Below are 22541 nucleotides of genomic sequence, written 5' to 3' on the forward strand. Positions count from 1 at the left end.
ATTCCACTTGGACTATATTATCAACATTTAAAGGGAACAACTATTCAAAGCTCCCACTCATTTAAAAACAAAATAAAGCAAAGCACAAAAATATCTTACAGATGGTCTTCAAACCACTTTCCACATATCCGGAAAACTCACGGCTCACACTGCTTAATAAATCTCGATTAGCCATCTGCAAACAAAATTAAAGGGTTAAATATTTTTTTTAATCTTAAAACAGAAGCCAAATCTTCAGAAGAAAAGCTCATACTCTGGAATAAGCCTCCATGGTAGCTCTCAGCTGAGGAAAGCTTCTTGTGGCAAGGATCATGTTAAAGCAAGATTCATCGGTCCCTAGTCTCCCCTCACCAGCTTGATAGAGACGCTGGGCATCTTCCTGAGCCATTTGGTGGTTTACACTCTGGTTCTCATCACGATTTCCCTGCAAAAGAGAAAGGCAGAAATTGGAAGAAATAAATAAAAGTTCCACTAAAACACTTTTTTCCAATCTAATTCACTTTTGGATTTAAAGAGACAATTTATTTTATTTCATTTTTTTGTTTTTGTTTTTTGAGATAGGGTCTTGCTCGTCACTCAGGCTGGAGTGCAGTGGCACAATCACGGCTCAGTGCAGTATCGACCTCCTAGGCTTAAGTGATCCTTCCACCTCAGCCTCCCGGGCAGCTGGAGCTACAGGCACAAACGACCATGCCTGGCTAAGTTTTTTATTTTTTGTAGAGGCAGGGTGTCTCACTGTTGCCCAGGTGCTGTTCTCTAACTCCTGGGCTTAAGTGATCCTCCTGCCTTAGCCTTCTAAAGTTCTGGGATTATAGATGTAAGCCAATGGGCCTGGCCTAAAGAGATAATTTATTAAAGATTAATCCATAATGTCTGTCATGCATATCCTTCATTTCTATGTATGGAAATACAACTAGTAATTTATTATACTGTCAACTGGATTTTATAATATAAGATCATGGTTTAATGAGGTTATGTTAAAAACGAGGGCTTTTGGGAGCTAAATTAAACCCAAATGTTTAAACAAAAATATCTCTACTAGGAAATATAAACTACCACTCAAATGAAGAAACAGTTCTCTTAGCTGGAATTTAAGACCAATATGCACTGTACTGAGTTCTACTTTGTATTCATTCACGCGACTAAGAGATATTAAGCACTTTCTTTGTGTCAGGCACTATGTTAGGTGGTAGGGACACAGGAGAGACAGGGTCTCTGCCCTCAAGAAATTTAACTCTAGGGCAGGAGGGAGGGAGGGTGTAATATGGAGGCTTCATAAACTTTCTTTTCTTCATCTGAGTATATTTTTTTAAGAGACACGATTTCACTATGTTGCCCAGGCTGGAGTGCAATGGCTATTTGCAGGCATGATCATAGCCTCAAACTCCTGGGTTCAAGTGATCCTCCTACCTCAGCCTCCAGAGTAGCTGGGAATATAAGCTCACACCACCACACTCAGCCATCTAATTATAATCTTAATATATAGGTATTTACTATAAATACATGCATAAAAATGACACATGAGCTTTACAGAAGAAGCTACAAATAACTCACTTTCTGCTAGACTGTGCCTATTTGTATACCAACTCTTCCCTGGAATAGGAGAAAAGGAAGGAGGAAGGAAGTGTTTAAGCTTAGATGGGCAGTTGGTTTCTCTCAAAAACAGAAAGACAAACCCAAACAAGAAAAGGTTGCCTTTTAAAGTCTCAGGGACCATCTTAGGAACAAGATGGAAAGATGCTCCTTGCAGCTGAAGAACTGTCTTCTGAGCACCTGGCACAAGGAATATGTAGAGGCACATTCTACATGGGCGACTGAATATAACACAGGAAAAAGTACTCACGAAAAATTTCCCCGATTATTGCCTTTGGATTCACACACACTTTCCTAGGAAGTTACTCCTCTACTCATGCCCTGGAAAAGGTAGGGCTGGGCCTTGAACTCTGCATAGAGACTCAGCACCTCATGTAAAATCTTAATACTCGTTTTTTAGTATTGTCTGTTTTCCTTCTTGTTTCTTTTAAATCCTAACCTACTTCCCTTCTCTGTTACTCTGATGTAGGTAAATTCAATTTCCTTCAACCCATTTACTTTGCTTTCTCATTTCCATGTCCACTCACTGTTACACACTATCCTTTCCACACCTACCTCCCTTTTTATTTTTTTAGATGGAGTTTTGCTCTTGTTACCCAGGCTGGCGTGCAATGGCAGAATCTCAGCTCACTGCAACCTTCACCTCCTGGGTTCAAGCGATTCTCCTGCCTCAGCCTCCCAGGTAGCTGGGATTACAGGTGCATGCCGCCACTCCTGGCTAACTTTTTGTATTTAGTAGAGATAGAGTTTCACCATATGGGGCAGGCTGGTCTCAAACTCCTGACCTCAGACGATCCACCCGCCTCAGCCTCCAAAAGTGCTGGGATTACAGGCGTTAGCCACCACACCTGGCCCCTCCCTTGGCTCTTTAGAGCCCCTCCTCTCCTTTAGATCCCTCCAGATGGTCCAATCTTGTGCACTTGCACAATAGCCAGTAACTCTTGATATTGAATTAGCATGCTAGTCATTTACATAATCTCTTTCAAATACACCTTCATCATCTCATTCTAAGTGTGCTTCTTTTCTTTTTTCTTTTTTGAGGGCAGGATCTCACTCTATTGCCCAGGCTGGAATGCAGTGGTGCGATCACAGTTCACTGCAGCCTCAATCTCCTGGGCTCAAGTGATCCTCCCACTCAGCTTCCTGAATAGCTGGCACTACAGGCACATACCACCATGCTTGGCTAATTTTTAAAAATGTTTTTTGTAGAGATGGTTTCTTGCCATGGTGCCCAAGCTGGCCTCAAACTCCTGGCCTCAAGCAATCCTCCTGCCTTGGCCTCCAAAAGTGCTGGAATTACAGGCGTGAGGCACCATGTCTGGCCCTAAGTGTGTTTCTAATGCCATTCCAAATACATTGGAGTATTTTCTGTCAATTCTCCAGCATATCTGGGGAATCAAAATAAGGAAGGTGCTAATCACAGTTATTACTGGGAACCCTAAAACATTTTTCTGCATTTCTGGGTCTCCTCGCAGAGTCCTCACTTCCTGTAGCACCTCTATGGCAGTCCTACACGTCTTCACTTGATGGTACGGCATAATGGGGCAGGATAGTGATAAGCTCAAGTGTATACTTTCATCCCCATCCCAGCCACAGAGCCTCGTATTGGTTTCTGATTCCATACAACCTTAGAGGTTAAATCTCTAATTCCTTACAAAAGCCAGATTTACAGGAATAAATCTCAACAGTAACTACAAAGAAATCTGTACACTGGTTTCTGTGTTGTCCTTCTGAAAGATGACAATATTGCAAGGTGGCTAAATATTAAAAGGAGTAAAGAATGCTCACTGGCAAAAGACTTTTAAAGTATGTTCCCTCTATCAACGCACAAGCATTCATACTGTACTTACCTGGCACATGGACACAAGTAAACGCTCAAAATGTCCTGATGTATCTGACCTAATGTCCTTTTCAAGGTCTCGTCCAAATTCTGACTGATAACATCTGACAATTTCTCGGATTTCCTGATTTGTTCTTGTGCACAAAATCTCAATCAATACACGTTCCTGAGTTCCTGCTCCCTACATGAAATGAAGGGAGGATTATACAAATAAAAATGAAATTTCTGCAAGTAATTAAATCTTAACTGCTTCATCAAATATTACTTTGTTCTCTAGAACTAAAAACTATATATTCAGATGGATGACGGGAAATAAAGAATTGCTTTAATTACCACTGTAAATTCAGAACTGCCATAATTTGTACGGTCTTACCTATGAAATAGGACAAAATACTCACAACAAATGACATACAGTACCTGCATTGCTTTCCGTAAGCTCCAGGCATCGTAATACGTAGGAGGCATGAAGAGGGCCAGAATCAGTTCTTCCATATTTCCACTTAACTCTGATTTGAGATCTTTGATTAAATCCTATTTAATTACAAATACAAGCTAAGTATATGTGTTCTCCAAATTTTGTCACTTGAGTGTAATGTATGTACAAGCAGATCTATTTTATTCATTCTATCAATGAACATTTAATAAATTCTTATTCCACTCTACGAGGTACAAAAACAAGGGATATATGAAACAAAGAATTATTCAAACTAACAAAATGATAAACAGATATTTGCTTAGTAAAAGAAACTGTTCTTGGTTCTATGAGGAAGTAGAAACCTTTATGATCTTGTTCTTATTTTTTTGTTGTTGTTGTTATTTTTTTTGAGACAGAGTCTTGCTCTGTCACCCAGGCTGCAATGCAGTGGTGTGATCTCGGCTCACTGCAACCTCCGCCTCCTGGGATCAAGCGATTCTCCTGCCTCAGCCCCCTGAGTAGCTGGGACTACAGGCGCATCCTGCCACGCCCGGCTAATTTTTGTATTTTTAGTGGAGATGGGGTTTCACCACGTTGGCCAGGCTGGTCTTGAACGCCTGACCCCAATTGATCCACCTGCCTTGGCCTCCCAAAGTGCTGGAATTACATGCATGAGCCACTGTGCCCAGCCAATCTTGTTCTTATTTGGAAAGATACACATCTAAAAAATAATAATAATAATAAGGTAACCTGTACTCTAGCACTGGGTAAGTAGCATAGAAATAAGTAACAGAGAAAGTTGAAACAGAAAAAGTTCAAAGTCAGCTAGACAGCTCAGAGAAGAATGTAAAAATTAGCACGCAAAGAGGAAGGAGAAAGGTATTTCAGGTAAGAAGGAATACCACCAAGGAACACAGAAGCGGTTCCCAGCCTTGACTCTTCATTACATTCATTTGTGGAGCTTTAAACAAAACAAAACAAAACAAAACAAACCACTGACGTCCAGGACTAAGACTCAGAGACTGTGTATTTTTAAGTTTTAAAGGAAATTACGATGTTCAGTTAAGGTTGAGAATCACGCATATAGAGGCAAGAATGAGCAAAGCTTGTTCAATGGAACAATAAGACAACTGTTTTTGTTACAGAGGAAGGTTTTCTTTTTTTTTTTTTTTTTGAGACGGAGTCTCGCTGTGTCTCCCAGGCTGGAGTGCAGTGGCGTGATCTCGGCTCACTGCAAGCTCCGCCTCCCGGGTTCACGCCATTCTCCCGCCTCAGCCTCCCAAGTAGCTGAGACTACAGGCGCCCGCCACCACGCCCGGCTAGTTTTTTGTATTTTTAGTAGAGACGGGGTTTCACCATGTTAGCCAGGATAGTCTCGATCTCCTGACCTCGTGATCCGCCCGCCTCGGCCTCCCAAAGTGCTGGGATTACAGGCTTGAGCCACCGCGCCCGGCCCAGAGGAAGGTTTTCATAATAGATGAGTTAAAACAAAGTTGTAACTAAATCTTGGATTATTACATTGAATGCCAAGCTAAAGAATGTGGACTTGATTCTGTTTGCTGGGAGGAACCACTGGAAACTTTTCTGTCTTTTTTTTTTTTTTTCCTTTTTGTGGAGAACGGGGTCTCGCTATATTACCCAGGCAGGTCTCGAACTTCTGGGCTCAAGCTATCCTCCCGCCTCTGCCTCCCTGAGAGCTGGGATTACAGGCGTGAGCTACCGCACCCGGCCATGGAAACTTTTCATGCAAGAAAATGGCACTGATGTAGCAATAATATTCAGAATGGATGACGGTGACAAAGAAGCTATAGATGAAAACATTTAGGCTACTGGAATATTTAGTTAAGAGGTAATAAAGTCTTGGACTTGAGTGATAACAGTGGAAATGAGAAGAAACAAAGTAGACAAAAGAAACATTTTAAAGGGCCACTTTATAGATTAGATCAATAAAAACTAGTAAATAACCAATTGCTAGGACAAAGCATACAGAACACTCTGACTGATAAAGAAAAACATGGAATCAAAGATGACTCTATAGCAGGCTAGAACAGTATTTTACTAATTAGGAAGTTAAGAGGTGGCTAGTGGTATGGAAATCAGATTGTTAGTTTTAACTCTAAAGCAATATATAAGAAAACTCGAGATAGCATTGTACAGCCTAGATAAAACATTCATAACATGGCAAATATCTTTGTGAGAAAAGTGAGTCTGATGTTGAAGCTTAAGGAGATCTAGGGTTTATGTTGCATAAACAGTCACTGGGCTGGGCAGACAGGGAAAGGCAGAATAGAATAAGCAAGGTGGGACTAATCAATGGACCACTACACCATTCTGAAGAACATAAACTAGATGCAGAGAACATTAGGACATTTTTAGGATTCCTATCTAAATGACAAAGCAGGTCGGGCGTGGTGGTGCAGGCCTGTAATCCCAGCACTTTGGGAGGCCAAGACAGGCAGATCACATGAGGCCAGGAGTTTGAGACCACACTTGCCAACACGGTGAAATCCCGTCTCTACTAAAAGTACAAAAATTAGCTGGGCGTGGTGGCAGACACTTATAATTCCAGCTACTCGAGAGGCTGAGGCACGAAAATTGCTTTTGCCTGGGAAGTGGAGGCTGCAGTGACCGGAGATCGTGCCACTGCACTCCAGCCTTTTGAGACTCTGTCTCAAAAAAAGTAAAAAATAAAATAAAATAAAATAAATAAATCAATAACGCAAAGCAGTGTGCTATCCATGTTTTCCCATTATATCTGAGGAATAGTGGCATTTTTTAGCCATAGAATCTTGTTGGATTTAGAAACTGATAATCCATTCAACAAATATTAAGTGGCTACTTGCCATTATACACTTGGTACTGTAATACAAAGATGACTATGACCATGGTTTGTCCTATGGGAGCTCAGTTTTTGGGGGTGGGCCATGAGATTAGTTATAACAGAGGTTTTACAAAGTGCTGTGTACTTAATACTACAGTATTAAGAAGAAGCTAAATTCTGTCCAGACTAATGAAAGAAACTTCACAGAGTAGCTGATATGTAAGCCAAATCTTAGAGAAGTTGGCCATGAAAAAAAGAAAAGGTATTCAAGGCCAGAAGAATGGCATGTACACAACACAGAAGCATAAAAGATCATGGTGTGTACACAGAATGGCAAACATTTCCATATTATTATTTTTTTGATATAGGGTCTTGTTCTGTGACGCAGGCTACAGTGCAGTAACACAATCACAGCTCACTACAGCCTGACTTCCTGGGCTCAAGCGCAATCTTTCCACCTCAGCCTCCCAGGCAGCTGGGACTACAGACATACACCATCACACCCAGCTAATATAATTTGGTGTCATTGTTGTTGGAAATGAAGTCTCCCTATGTTGCCCAGGCTGGTCTCGAACAGCTGGCCTCAAGAAATTCTCCTACCTTGGTCTCCCAAAGTGCTGGGATTACAGGCATAAGCCACCACGCTCAGCCCATATAATTTTAATATAGGACATGTTTAGAGAAAGGGAGAGAAGCACAAGACGAAGAATAAACAAGGGCTATGTAATAAGCCTTGAATCCCACTGTAACAGGCAGAAGATTGAGAACCATCCTCTTGATCATGATTGTAGTCGTGATCTACTTTCTACTGAATATCTATCACATGTGTGACCGGAGTAAGGTATAATTATGAGATCAAGGACTACTCTAGAATGAAAAAGCCTTTAAAGAGAAATAGGCAGGGCGCAAAGTGCTATAAACCCAGCACTTTGGGAGGCCTAGGCAGGCACATCACTTGAGGTCAGGAGTTTGAGAGCAGCCAGGCCAACATGGTGAAACTCTTTCTCTACTAAAAATACAAAAATTAGCCAGGCATGGTGGTGTGCACCTGTAGTCCCAGCTACTTGGGAGGCTGACGCAGGAGAATTGCTTGAACTTGGGAAGCAAAGATTGCAGTGAGCTGAGATCGCACCATTGCACTCCAGCCTGGACACTGCAGTGAGACTTCATCTCAAAAAAAAACAGAGAAATATATAGGGAATACAGTACTCTTGAGGTCTCTGAAGTCTAGTTGTCCCTTTTTTGCACCCCAGGTACTAATCAAAATATAGTATCCAATCTGACATGAATGCAGAGTCTACCGGCCACTGCTGGTGCTCACTCCAGGAAAGAAAAACATACCTTGCCATAAGAGGTCTTAAATGCTGCTTTAATTTTTTGCCTCTGATCATTGGAACGGTTGGCCACCACATCCACAATTGCCTGCTCGTCTGTCCCTGGAAGAACCACACATGTTTAAATAAGGACAAAGTATGTGCTAGGTGCTGCTTGAGGTCATCTTTTTTTTTTTTTTTTGAGACACAGTTTGTCACCCAGACTGGAATGCAATGGTGCGATCTAGGCTGACTGCAATCTCCACCTCCCAGGTTCAAGCAATTCTCCTACCTCAGCTTCCCGTGAAGCTGGTATTACAGGCATGCACCACCACACCCATCTATTTTATTTTTTATATTTAGTACAGATGGAGTTTCGTCACGTTGGCCAGGCTGGTCTTGAACACAGGTGATCCGTCCACCTCAGCCTCCTAAAGTGCTGGGACTATTGGTGTGATCCACCACACCCAGCCTGAGGTCATCTCTGAGAATGCTTACAAGGAACTAGACATCAGATTAAATTCAGGTACGTGCACCCAGGCTGACACATAAACTTGGTTTATGAGATAAGGTTTATTTTTACTTTAGAATTGATCACTTTAACTTATTAACAAAGACAAAAATTTGTTTTCCTTACCAAAACCCTTCATTGCCTTACGAAGAATTTCTGCATCTCTCATAGCATCAAAGTTGGCAGCTGGTCGGATAGTTCCTTGAGTGCCCTGAGTCATTGCAGCAGGCTGAAAATAAAAGACATAAAATCTGAGTCAGCATTTCCAGAAAATTTCTAATGAGGAAACTTAAAGACTTCCCCAGACATCAATCTTAAGTAAGAAGGCCAGTGTTTGGGTTTTAGGGCAAGGATATGAGCATTTTATTACCAGGGCTCATTCTGGAACAGACAGGAAAGACCTATCCCCCTTCAGGACAGATTTTTCTCCTGCCAACAGATAGCCAGACACCAAACTTCCAGGAGACAAGATGGCCAAACTTGTGAAATTAAAGTCACAATCTTCTTATGGTTTCCTTTTTGGTAGAATAGGAAGAAAAAAGGAGATTGATCCCTGAATAGTGTGAGATGAGCAACAATGTTTGATTTAAAAACAGAAGAATATAAAATGGCTTTAGTGAAGTAGAACATGAGTGCCCAGTGAGATTTCAAACCAGCAATATAATTTTAGTAATATCTCTTAATTTCCTATATGGACCCTGATTATTACACATGAAATAAGTCTATATGAAAATAAAAAATTGCCATTTGGTAAATACTATGGTAGTAACTGTTTCAGGCAAGAATCACCAATGGGTGCTAAAATTAGGTGGCAAAAGTATAAAGAAACAGGATATTTGCATAGCTTACAACATTACAGCAGAGAAACCTTGCAGACACCAACTTAAATGATCAAAATTAATTATCACCAGTAATGGAATAAGTCAACAATAAGTACCTCCTGATATGATGCACTGGGGGCACAAAATCATTTCTGTGGTACTCTTGCCAAAAAGGCATGACCTGGATTTAACCATGAGAAAATATCAGACAAACCCAAATTAAGAAATATTTTACAAAATAACTGAGTGTTCTTCAAAAGCATCAAGGGCATGAACAACAAAGACTGAGGAACTATTTCAGATTAAAGGAGACTTAAGAGACATGACAATAAATATAACACTGCATTCTGGATTTGATCCTGAACCAGAAAAAGGACATCATTGACACAACTGGTGAAAATGAAATAAGGTCCATAGGTTGGGTAACAGTACTATATCAATGTTATTTGCTGATTTTGATCGTTCTATTGTATTTATGTAGGAAGTTAACATTTGGAGAATGTGAGTACAGGGTATATACGAATTATTTGTACTATTTGCAAGCCTAAAATTATGTCAAAATTAAAAGATAAAACAATTTAAAATACAAAGCTATGAAATAACTCAATAGTTTTTCCCTATTTTTTATTTTTTACAGATAGGGTCTCACTCTGTTGTTCAGGTTGGAGTGCATTGTTCAGGTTGGAGTGCAGTGGCACAAACATAGCTCACAGTAACCTTGAATTCCTGAGCTCAAGCAATCCTCCTGTCTCAGGCTCCTGAGTAGCTAGCGCTACATGCATGTGCCCAGCTAATTTCTTACTTTTGTAGAGACGGGTGTCTTGCTATGTTGCCCAGGCTGGTATCGAATTCCTGGCCTCAAGTGATCCCCCTGCCTTGGCCTCCCAAAGTGCTGGAATTACAGGTATGTGCCCAGCCCAGAACAATTCAAGAAGTTTCTTTGGGTATTCAAGTCAGGGCTTAAGAGGAATGGGATGAAGATGATGCTCCACTACTTTTTAAAAAAATTTTAATTGTAACAACACATTTCTTGTATGTCTGAATGTTGACCTAAAATAAAGATTACTGTTGTAAAATAAGCGTTTTTACCACAGAAAACACACACACACACACACACACACACACACACACAATTAATTCAGTATCTCCAAAATATTATCATTTAAACATGCAATCAATACCATTTCAAAATAAAAGGTGATTCAACTGCTTTTTAGACAACTGAAACTGTTTTTAAAGTTATACACATTGAATACAGCAGTACGCCAGCACTTGTAGGGGCAAACAACCGAGGAGATGAGAACAAGCCCCATCTTTCAGCAGCTTTTCAAGATAACACTTTTATGGGTCAATAGCTCCTCCCACTCACATATATTTTTACTCCAACATTTTCTTCTACTAGTAAGCCTTAACATCCATCCTCTACTAGTTTCCAAGCTAGGGCTGTAAGCAGAGAACTAACAAATATACCTATAGTGGTTTTAATAGAAAGCTAAAATTATTCTACTTGTAGCAAATATTCAAGTATAAAGAATTTTTATGAGCCTTCATGTCTCAAGAAATTAAGTTTCCTTTGATGTAACCACTGTCACTAAAATCCTAAACAGGACAGAAGCCATTGTTTCTAATACACTGGACTAGATAAACTAACGCTCACTGTGTATCGTCTGATGATTCTCATTTTCTGTGATTCTTTTCTGTAAAAAAAAAAATAATAATATATATATATACACACACACATATGTATTGATTTCATATTTCATCTGTGGGGGAAATTTTTTTTGATGTATTCTCTGTTGAAAGTCTAAGTTGGAAGTCAATTTTCAAGAATACTGTCATCTTCCAGGCATTAAACTGAATTCAAAGAAAAGAAATCAGGATCTGGGCTGGGTGCAGTGGCTCATGCCTGTAATCCCAGCACTTAGGGAGGTCGAGGCAGGTGGATCACAAAGTCAAGAGATTGAGACCATTCTGGCCAACATGGTGAAACCCCGTCTCTACTAAAAATACAAAAATTAGCTGGGCGTGGTGGTGCACACCTGTAGTCCCAGCTACTCAGGAGGCTGAGGCAGGAGAATCACTTGAACCCAGGAGGCAGAGGTTGCAGTGACTCAAGATGGCGCCGCTGCACTCCAGCCTGGCAACAGAGCAAGACTCTGTCTCAAAAAAAAAAAGAGAAATCAGGATCTGTGTTCTTGAGGTTAAAACTCTAGGGGAGAGTTCTCAGCACAATCCATTACCAGAAGTTCCAACATTTGCCATTCTTTTTTAATGCCCATTTGATTCCAACCTTCTTGCTGAAAAACTATCATAGAGCTGGGTACAGTGGCTCACACCTGCAACTCCAGCCATTTTGGGAGGCTGAGGCAGGAGGATCACTTGAGTCCAGGAGTTCAAGACCAGCCTGGGCAACACAGCAAAACCTTCATCTCTACCAAAAATTAAAAAATTAGGTGGGCATGCTGGTGCACAACTGTAGTCCCAGTTACTCAGGAGGCTGAAGGAGGAGGATCACTTGAGCCCAGCATTTCGAGGCTGCAGTGAGCTTTGATCATGCCACTGTACTCTAGCCTGACCTGAGCAGCAGAGGCCCCGTCTCAAAAATGAACAAACAAATGAAACAACAACAATCAACAACAAGACTATCAGAGAATTAGAGAACTGGATCAATCAGGAGGGATAAAGTGGCCCAACTTCCCATCTAAGACAAAAAATTTTTTTGCACCTTCCTTGATACACACAGACACATCCATACTCACATCAACCAAAATCTGCCTGTGGACTTTCAGTGACAAGAAGCTCACCCCTCACAGGGTAGCCTATTTCACTTCCATCTTAAAGTTCTTCCAAAATCTAACACTCTACATTCTGTTAACTTCTACCTACTGGTTTTAGTTCCAGCTTAAGGTGGTAATTGTTACATAAAATAAGTTGCATACGAGACTAACGAAGAAAAGAGAGAAGAATCAAATAGATGCAATAAAAAACGATAAAGGGGATATCACCACCGATCCCACAGAGATACAAACTACCATCAGAGAATACTATAAACACCTCTATGCAAATAAACTAGAAAATCTAGAAGAAATGGATAAATTCCTAGACACATACACTCTCCCAAGGCTATACCAGGAAGAAGCTGAATCCCTGAATAGACCAATAGCAGGCTCTGAAATTCAGGCAATAATTAAGAGCCTACCAACCAAAAAAAGTCCAGGACCAGATGGATTCACAGCCAAATTCTAACAGAGGTACAAAGAGGAGCTGCTATCATTCCTTCTGAAACTATTCCAGTCAATAGAAAAAGAGGGAATCCTCCCTAACTCATTTTATGAGGCCAGCATCATCCTGATACCAAAGCCCGGCAGACACACAACTAAAAAAGAGAATTTTAGACCAATATCCCTGATGAACATCGATGCAAAAATCCTCAATAAAATACTGGCAAACCAAATCCAGCAGCACATCAAAAGCTTATCCACCACGATCGAGTGGGCTTCATCCCTGGGACACAAGACTGGTTAAACATACGTAAATCAATAAATGTAATCCATCACATAAACAGAACCAAAGACAAAAACCACATGATTATCTCAATAGATGCAGAAAGGGCCTTCGACAAAATTCAACAGCCCTTCATGCTAAAAACTCTCAATAAATTAGGTATTGATGGGACGTATCTCAAAATAATAAGAGCTATTTATGACAAACCCACAGTCAATATCATACTGAATGGGCAAAAACTGGAAGCATTCCCTTTGAAAACTGGCACAAGACAGGGACGCCCTCTCTTACCACTCCTATTCAACACAGTGTTGGAAGTTCTGGCTAGGGCAATCAGGCAGGAGAAAGAAATAAAGGGTATTCAATTAGGAAAAGAGGAAGTCAAATTGTCTCTGTTTGCAGATGACATGATTGTATATTTAGAATACCCCATTGTCTCAGCCCAAAATCTCCTTAAGCTGATAAGCAACTTCAGCAAAAGTCTCAGGATACAAAATCCATGTGCAAAAATCACAAGCATTCCTATCCACCAATAACAGACAAACAGAGAGCCAAATCATGAGTGAACTCCCATTCACAATTGCTTTAAAGAGAATAAAATACCTAGGAATCCAACTTACAAGGGACGTGAAGGACCTCTTCAAGAAGAATTACAAACCACTGCTCAACGAAATAAAAGAGGACACAAACAAATGGAAGAACATTCCACGCTCATGGATAGGAAGAATCAGTATCGTGAAAATGGCCATACTGCCCAAGGTAATTTATAGATTCAATGCCATCCCCATCAAGCTACCAATTACTTTCTTCACAAAATTGGAAAAAACTACTTTAAAGTTCATATGGAACCAAAAAAGAGCCTGCATGGCCAAGATAATCCTAAGCCAAAAGAACAAAGCTGGAGGCATCACATTACCTGACTTTAAAGGCTACTCCAAGGCTACAGTAACCAAAACAGCATGGTACTGGTACCAAAACAGAGATATAGACCAATGGAACAGAACAGAGGCCTCAGAAATAATACCAAACATCTACAACGGTCTGATCTTTGACAAACCTGACAAAAACAAGAAATGGGGAAAGGATTCCCTATTTAATAAATTGTGCTGGGAAAACTGGCTAGCCATATGTGGAAAGCTGAAACTGGATCCCTTCCTTACACCTTAGACAAAAATTAATTCAAGATGGATTAAAGACTTAAATGTCAGACCTAAAACCATAAAAACCCTAGAAGAATACCTAGGCAGTATCATTCAGGACATAGGCATGGGCAAGGACTTCATGTCTAAAACACCAAAAGCAATGGCAACAAAAACCAAAATTGAGAAATGGGATCTAATTAAACTAAAGAGCTTCTGCACAGCAAAAGAAACTGCCATCAGAGTGAACAGACAACCTATAGAATGGGAGAAAATTTTTGCAATCTACTCATCTCACAAAGGGCTAATATCCAGAATCTACAAAGAACTTAAACAAATTTACAAGAAAAAAATCAAACAACCCCATCAAAAAGTAGGCGAAGCATATGAACAGACATTTCTCAAAAGAAGACATTTATGGAGCCAACAGACACATGAAAAAATGCTTATCATCACTGGCCATCAGAGAAATGCAAATCAAAACCACAATGAGATACCATCTCACACCAGTTAGAATGGTAGTCATTAAAGTCAGGAAACAACAGGTGCTGGAAAGGATGTGGAGAAATAGGAACACTTTTACACTGTTGGTGGGACTGTAAACTAGTTCAACCATTGTAGAAGACAGTGTGGTGATTCCTCAAGGATCTAGAACTAGAAACACCATTTGACCCAGCAATCCCATTACCGGCTATATACCCAAAGGATTATAAATCATGCTGCTATAAAGACACATGCACATGTATGTTTACTGCGGCACTATTCACAATAGCCAACACTTGGAACCAACCCAAATGTCCATCAATGATAGACTGGATTAAGAAAATGTGGCACATAGGCCGGGCGTGGTGGCTCAAGCCTGTAATCCCAGCACTTTGGGAGGCCGAGACGGGCGGATCACGAGGTCAGGAGATCGAGACCATCCTGGCTAACACGGTGAAACCCCGTCTCTACAAAAATACAAAAAACTAGCCGGGCGAGGTGGCGGCGCCTGTAGTCCCAGCTACTTGGGAGGCTGAGGCAGGAGAATGGCGTAAACCCGGGAGGCAGAGCTTGCAGTGAGCTGAGATCGTGCCACTGCACTCCAGCCTGGGTGACAGAGCGAGACTCCGTCTCAAAAAAAAAAAAAAAAAAAAAAAAGAAAATGTGGCACATATACACCATGGAATACTATGCAGCCATAAAAAAGGATGAGTTCATGTCTTTTGTAGGGGCATGGATGAAGTTGGAAACCATCATTCTGAGCAAACTATCACAAGGTCAAAAAAACCAAACACTGCATGGTCTCACACATAGGTGGGAATTGAACAATGAGAACACTTGGACACAGAATTGGGGAATATCACACACCGGGGACTGTCGTGGGGTGGGGGGAGGGGGGAGGGATAGCATTAGGAGACAAACCTAATGTAAATGATGAGTTAATGGGTGCAGCACACCAACATGGCACACGTATACATATGTAACAAACCTGCACGTTGTGCACATGTACCCTAGAACTTAAAGTATAATAACAATAAAAAAAAAATTGCATACATACATGTGCTTTACTTTTAGTGTTTTATGTTTAAAAATCATTCATATTCAGTCATAAAATGATTTCCCTAAAAATATAAGCATGCTTAAACTACAATCAAAATTTTCATAACAAAAGTGATTACAGGTTTATAATATGATTGGCAAACAACTTCAACAATGAAAAAAAGGACTGAAAGCAACTTACATGACTGTATCAGCAAAGCACCTTTGTATAAGAGAGAGACCACTGGTCTAGAAGGCAGAAGATATAGACTAGAATCTTCTCAGCTTTGTCCTTCACTAGTTTTGTGGCCCTAGACAAGTTTCTCAACCTCTCTGGAGCTCACATACCTCAAAGTGAGCTTAAAAAATCACTAAGGTGTTCCTCTTCCAGTACTAGAATCCTTCTCCTACCCTAGCCTAAAACAAGCTTGAAAATGCTAGATATCCATGAATATCCAATATAGAAATTAATAAGAAAATCAAAATAAAAGTAAGCATAAAAGTATGCTGCTTATTATGTTCCTAGTAACTTGCATAGGCTATAAAAAAATTAACAAGGCAATTTAAGAATAAAATTTGGGATTAAAATAAGAAGCCAGGCCATGCGCAGTGGCCCATGCCTGCAATCCCAGCACTTGTGGGAGGCCGAGGCAGGTGGATCACCTGAGGTCAAGAGTTCGAGACCAGCCTGGCCAACATGGTGAAACCTCGTCTCTATTAAAAATACAAAAAATGTGCCAGGTGTGGTGGCGTGCACCTGTAATCCCAGTTACTCCAGAGGCTGAGGCAGGAAAATCACTTGAACCTGGGAGGTGGAGGTTGCAGTGAGCTGAGGTCGTGCCACTGCACTCCAGCCTGGGTGACAAGAGTGAAACTCCGTCTCAAAAACAAATAAATAAATAAATAAATAAGCAGCAGCCATACATAGTAGGGCAAATATTTAATATATGGGAAACTCTGCAGCTACTGAGAAAATCCATTCAACGGACTAACTGGCTACCATGTCTAAAGCCCTACCAACCATTACAGGAACATAAAGATAAAATAGATACAGTTGAGCCCTTAAGGAAGTAATGAGAGACAAGTACATGAGAATCAGAAACAAAGGCACACATATAAAGGACCTAGTGATTAGTGAACATTAGAAAACCTTACTCACTTCACTGCTATAATCCAAAGAAACAGGAGAGAAAACAGGATAGGAAGGAAAAGATTCTGTATTGATCTGAAAAAAGAGTGAAAAGTTATAAAGGTAAAAATGGGAAACAAAACCACCCTACATAAATCACTGTCAGAAATACCAATCCCCAGCCACCCAAATTCATAGGTATAACTGCTGGTAAGGGCAGGGAAAAGGAAAAAGAACTAAAACCAAGAGCCCAGGTGAATTTCTAGGATAAAGTTGTGAGAATCATTACCTATGAGATTGGACCTATGCTTGTCTTCTCAAAGTCATCAGGACACTATTAATGCAGATGGACCAAAGAAAGTATGGAGCCTATTAGAAGCAAAGACTTTAGTCTTCCATTACAATAATGGGCCATTTCTTCTGACCCATGGAAACCTCAGCAAAGGGAAGGTTCCTTCTTTATCTAACTACCTAGACTGAGCTTAAAAGGTAGGAACAAAATACCTGACTAGGGTAAGTAGGTTGTCCTCCAGGATACTGAGAAGGCATCTGTCCTCCAGGAAAGCCACCTATATGTTAAAAATAATAATAATACAGCAACAGGTCTTATATGTTTTAATTTTTCAAAACAGCATTGATGACTATGAATATGGAAACATACAAGAACATTTACACTATGATATTCATGAGGATAATTTTTTAAAAATATAATTTACTGAATCTAAAACCAACTTTGGTCATAAGAACCTTTTTAATATTCCACGTTCTACAAAAGATCCTCACAAATAACACTTTTTCACACTTGAACCAGATTAAATTCTGATTCCATCTGGAATGGTTATCATAATATAGTTCTGGGGGTAGTTTCACTAGTGGTACAGGAGTGGGCAGAGAAGTTCCTGAAGGCTTCCTTTTTGGCTTTGGGACAGATTTTTTTAATAGAAAAAGTGTGACTTTATCTCTATTTTACTGATTAAACTTTTCCATCAATGTAATACATTTCATAAAACCATTATGTTTAAAATTATTTATGGAAATATCTAAACATTTATTGCAGATTACCTCAAATAAAAACTAAGTTCTCTCAATGGTGATTTTAAAATTCAAAATATCATGATACTGTTTTTGTCTGGACAGCTGGTACCTACCAGGTAGTGGGACCTGTGCTGGACCACCTCCATAAGATTGTGAAGGTGGCTGTGGGTAGCCAGAAAAGCCTGCTCCACCTGGTGGGACTCCAAATCCTTGGCCTGGAGGAACTAGAGAAAAGAACAGGTCAATAAACTATAGTACAGTTCTCATGACTGCAGGAAAAACCTTAGAAAAATGTCTATTGTTAAAAGTGGAAAAAATATGCTATTAATGCTATAATAGCAGTCCCTTTTCATCTAGATTCAAAACTTCAAATTATCCAGTAAAAAACAAGTTTTTAAATTTTTATCTTATTTATTTATTTATTTTTTTGAGACAGAGTCTCACTCTGTTGCCCAGGCTAGAGTTCAGTGGCGCAATACCGGCTCACTGCAAACTCTACCTACCAGGTTCAAGTGATTTTCCTGCCTCAGCCTCCCAGGTACCTGGGATTACAGGCATGCGCCACCACACCCAGCTAATTTTCATATTTTTAGTCAGACGGGTTTCACCATGTTGGCCAAGCTGGTCTCAAACTCCTGGTTTCAAGTGATCCAACCACCTCTGCCTCCCAAAGTGTTGGGATTACAGGTGTGAGCCACCGCACCAAGCCAAAATTTTACTTTATTACTTTTCCCTACTAACTTAAAATACAAAAATGCTAAGGTTTTTTTGTTGTTGTTTTTTAGGGGTCTTTTTTACCTTTGAATAAAGCTGACCTAAAGGTCACAGTCTTGCTAATTGAAATGTCTTAATCAGGTCTTAAGACTACAAACAAGCAAAGTGTTACATATTGATCCTTTATTGCCATGAAATTTATTCCAAGTCCCTTCACAGTGGAATTTTTGAAACTGCTCCCAGCTTTCATGCCCCCAGAGAATCTTCATCCCTCCATCTTGCCAGCTAGGTCAGAGCGACTTGACCTCACACAAGACAAGCAGGAATGAAGAGGATAAAGGGAGAAGGAAAAAGTGCTACAGCAATCTCAATCATTACTAATTCCGCAACCCATAACTCACCTCCGGGATAGGATGGAGCTCCCCCTGGCTGTGGGGCACCAGGATAGCCTCCAGGGGCTGGATAACCTCCAGGCGCAGGGTAGCCTCCAGCTCCTGGGTAGCCACTACTTGGCACTTGTGGGTAGGCACCTCCCCCCATTGGAGGAAAGCCACTAGGATAAGGATACTGACCAGAAGGGGGAAAAGATGACTCCTGACCTGCAGGCTGAAAAATCAGAATAATTTTTAAACAAATGCGATCATAGAGAACTATGACCCATCTAAAAATAAGGAACAAACAGAGGTTATTATTAAGGTCTAGCTCATTCTTTCACTTTTTAAAAGTCTCATTAGAAATCCTGGAATCTTGGCCGGGCGCGGTGGCTCAAGCCTGTAATCCCAGCACTTTGGGAGGCCGAGACGGGCGGATCACGAGGTCAGAAGATCGAGACCATCCTGGCTAACACGGTGAAACCCCGTCTCTACTAAAAAATACAAAAAACTAGCCGGGCGCGGTGGCGGGCGCCTGTAGTCCCAGCTACTCGGGAGGCTGAGGCAGGAGAATGGCGTGAACCCGGGAGGCGGAGCTTGCAGTGAGCTGAGATCCGGCCACTGCACTCCAGCCTGGGCGGCAGAGCGAGACTCCGTCTCAAAAAAAAAAAAAAAAAAAAGAAATCCTGGAATCTTATACTAGTTTGTCAGTATCCCAGTTTGTAAGGACACTTGTTTGTCAGAATTCAGTTAAATTTAATTCTACTTGAGTCAGGCAAGAGGGGTCTGCTTCTCTATTTGGGAGTCAGAACAGGGTTCTTTACAAACCTCAAGGTTTTAAGAAAAAAAATTAAAAACCTCATTAGTTCCTTCATTTTCCCAGCATCTACAAATATAAGAAAAATCCTCCTCTATACCCTAAACAGAGGAATTTGAGGCTCTTTTGCAACACATCTGGATCTGTTACATAATATTTAAACATGAAAAAGGTAACCTGTATATCACATCACACACAGGATGTGACATTTTGGACCTCACAGTTCAGTGCAGTAATACGTAGAGAGGCAGAGATTGTTGCATATTCACTGAACTATTTCTCCCCAGGCCACAAAGCTATACAGACTACATTTCCCAGACCCCCTTGCAGTTAGGTCGGACCACATGAATGAATATCAGTGAATGAACATAGACAGAAGTGACATATACCACTTTCTAAATCTGTCCCCTAAAAACCTCTGGCAAATCCTCCATGTTCTCTCTCTTCCTTCATCTGCCACCCACAAGCAGAGGATCCAGCAGAGGACTCCAAAGTGCTAGAGGATGGTAGGATCAGAATAAGGAAGGAGCCTGGAAACCCAAAACACTGCATGAAACAAAGCCTCGTCCCACCCACCCCCTATCCACTACTGACTTCCAGGAGACTGAAGAAAGAAATACATTTTTTTTTCATTGTGTTAAGTCACTGAGATTCGGGAGTTGTCTGTTTTAGCAATTAGCCTACGCTGACTGAAATAGTTACTAAAGTCCTGTTTAATACATAGGGACTTGGGAACATATCCATAATTCTCATCTCTCCTGTGATAAATTCACAAGAGCTATATAATCACTTTGCATAAGGATAAACATATCACAAACTTGTATAGACCCCTCTTGCTATTCTCCCAGGGTTAGATAGCAGCCCCACAGTTATGAGTATAAAACTGAAATGTGGGCAGGGCTAAGTGGCTCATGCCTGTAATCCCAGCACTTTGGAAGGCCGAGGTGGGTGGATCATGAGGTCAGGAAATCGAGGCCATCCTGGCCAACATGGTGAAACCCCATCTCTACTAAAAATACAAAAACTAGCTGGGCGTGGTGGCATGTACCTGTAATCCCAGCTACTCAGGAGGCTGAGGCAGGAGAATCGCTTGAATCCCGGGAGGCAGAGGTTGCAGTGCGTTGAGATCGCACCACTGCACTCCAGCCTGGTGACAGAGCAAGACTCCGTCTCAAAAAAAAGAAAAACAAAAAACTGAAATGTGGCCGGGCGTAATGGCTCACGCCTATAATCCCAGCACTTTGGGAGGCCAAGGTGGGCAGATCATTTGAGGTCAGGAGTTTGAGACCAGCCTGGCCAACATGGTGAAACCCCTTCTCTACTAAAAATACAAAAATCAGCTGGCCATGGTGGTGGCACCTGTAATCCCAGCTACTCGGGAGGCTGAGGCAGGAGAATCACTTGAACCCAGTAGGCATAAGTTGCAGTGAGCTGAGATCACACCACTGCACTCCAGCTTGGGCGCAGAGCGAGACTCTGTCTCAAAGACAAAAAATAAAACGAAACAAAAAAAACCTGAAATGCACAATTCTTACTTATGGCTCAGCTCTTAGTCCTCAGAGTAGTATAGCTATCAACAAGGTGGAACTTAGTAGCACATTTATAAAACGTACTCCAAGTCTAAGAACTATAAATCCACTGCAATTTATCTCTGGGTCAAGCCAAGCCATTAATTATTTTAAACATTCTAACACAAAGGTTAAGACGCAGTGATACTATGACTCAAGGGTATTAAAAAAAAAAAAAAAAAAGAACCAGTGATTAATGGGATGGATTTTGCTTACATCTGTGTTTTATTGGCTCATACAGCAGTTAACATTTTTTAAAACTAACTCCTAAATTTTGAAACTTTGGACAATTTCATATAGAACCCAAGTTTCTGGCTTTACTTGAAAGGCTGGAGTATCTAGCAAAGATAAGTGTGCCTCCCACCATGGCTACACAGGGCTGGTGCTAAGCACCTGCCAGCTTTCAATAGACAAAGCAAGACCTCTCTAGTTCCCCACACAACCGCCTTCGCTCACTTGCTCTACTCAGTACCTGTGAGCATCTGAATTTACGACCCCTGCTCTAGCATATCGGTAAGATCTGACATGGCCAGTCCCAACCACCACCTGTTTTAAGGATGTGAGGTATTAAGTGGCAATACTTACAGGATATCCAGGGAAAGGTGGGTAGCCTGTTGGGGGATAGCCTGGGTATGACATTCTGTAAGAACAATAAAAAAGGTCCTCTGTAAGTTTTTTGTTTTTGTTTTTGTTTTTTTTTTTGAGACAGTGTCTTGCTCTGTCACCAGGCTGCAGTGCAGTGGCATGATCTCGGCTCACTGCAACCTCTGCCTCCCAGGTTCAAGCGATTCTCCTACCTCAGCCTCCCAAGTAGCTGGGACTACAGGTGCACACCACCATGTCCAGCTAATTTTTGTATTTTTAGTAGAGAAGGGGTTTCACCATGTTGGCCAGGATGGTCTCAATCCCTTGACCTGGTGATCCACCTGCCTCGGCCTCCCAAAGTGCTTGGATTACAGGTGTGAGCCACTGTGCCCGGCCTGTAATTTCTTATAATGGTTAAAGCCTTTGAAAACATATAGATATATACACACACACACCCCACACACACACACACAGGGTTTTATGCAAAATATTTCTCTTTTCAAAAGAGTCTGGCATAAAATTAAAGTGTGGATATTAGGGATATAAGCAAAGCTTATTAAATGCTTATTTCATCATTCACACCAATGGAATCAGTACAGCCTAGTAAAGTTTCCAACTTTGTCATGACATACAATTTTTGTCACATCTCAATTCTACCACTACTATTATTTATGAACTATTCTTCTTTTCTCCTTTTTTTTTTTGGAGATGGAGTCTTGCCCTGTTGCCCAGGCTGGAGTGTAGTGGCGTGATCTCAGCTCACTGCAACCTCTGCCTCTGGGGTCCAAGTGATTCTCCTCCCTCACCCTCCCGAGTAGCTGGGATTACAGGCGTCTGCCACCAT

General features: G+C 41.0%; 1 protein-coding gene across 3 annotated transcripts in view; it reads right to left on the bottom strand.

Annotated features, from left to right (window-relative positions):
• LOC105466022 (annexin A7) overlaps positions 1-22541 on the bottom strand; it is a 40495-nt gene that overhangs the window by 4150 nt on the left and 13804 nt on the right. For 2 of the 3 annotated variants that reach the window (XM_071069740.1, XM_071069741.1), the window contains exons 2-12: positions 21698-21752; positions 18758-18962; positions 17756-17866; positions 17112-17176; positions 16638-16703; positions 8620-8722; positions 8011-8105; positions 3851-3964; positions 3444-3614; positions 254-424; positions 100-175 (exon numbers count right to left, since the gene is read on the bottom strand). In XM_071069740.1, the coding sequence (XP_070925841.1) occupies positions 100-175; positions 254-424; positions 3444-3614; positions 3851-3964; positions 8011-8105; positions 8620-8722; positions 16638-16703; positions 17112-17176; positions 17756-17866; positions 18758-18962; positions 21698-21751 (1231 nt within the window). In that variant the 5' untranslated portion in view covers position 21752. The remainder of the gene's footprint in view (positions 1-99; positions 176-253; positions 425-3443; positions 3615-3850; positions 3965-8010; positions 8106-8619; positions 8723-16637; positions 16704-17111; positions 17177-17755; positions 17867-18757; positions 18963-21697; positions 21753-22541) is intronic. The other variant, XM_071069742.1, reaches the window with a different exon arrangement.

The sequence above is a fragment of the Macaca nemestrina genome, chromosome 9, assembly GCF_043159975.1.
Source record: "Macaca nemestrina isolate mMacNem1 chromosome 9, mMacNem.hap1, whole genome shotgun sequence".
Classification (NCBI taxonomy): Eukaryota; Metazoa; Chordata; class Mammalia; order Primates; family Cercopithecidae; genus Macaca; species Macaca nemestrina.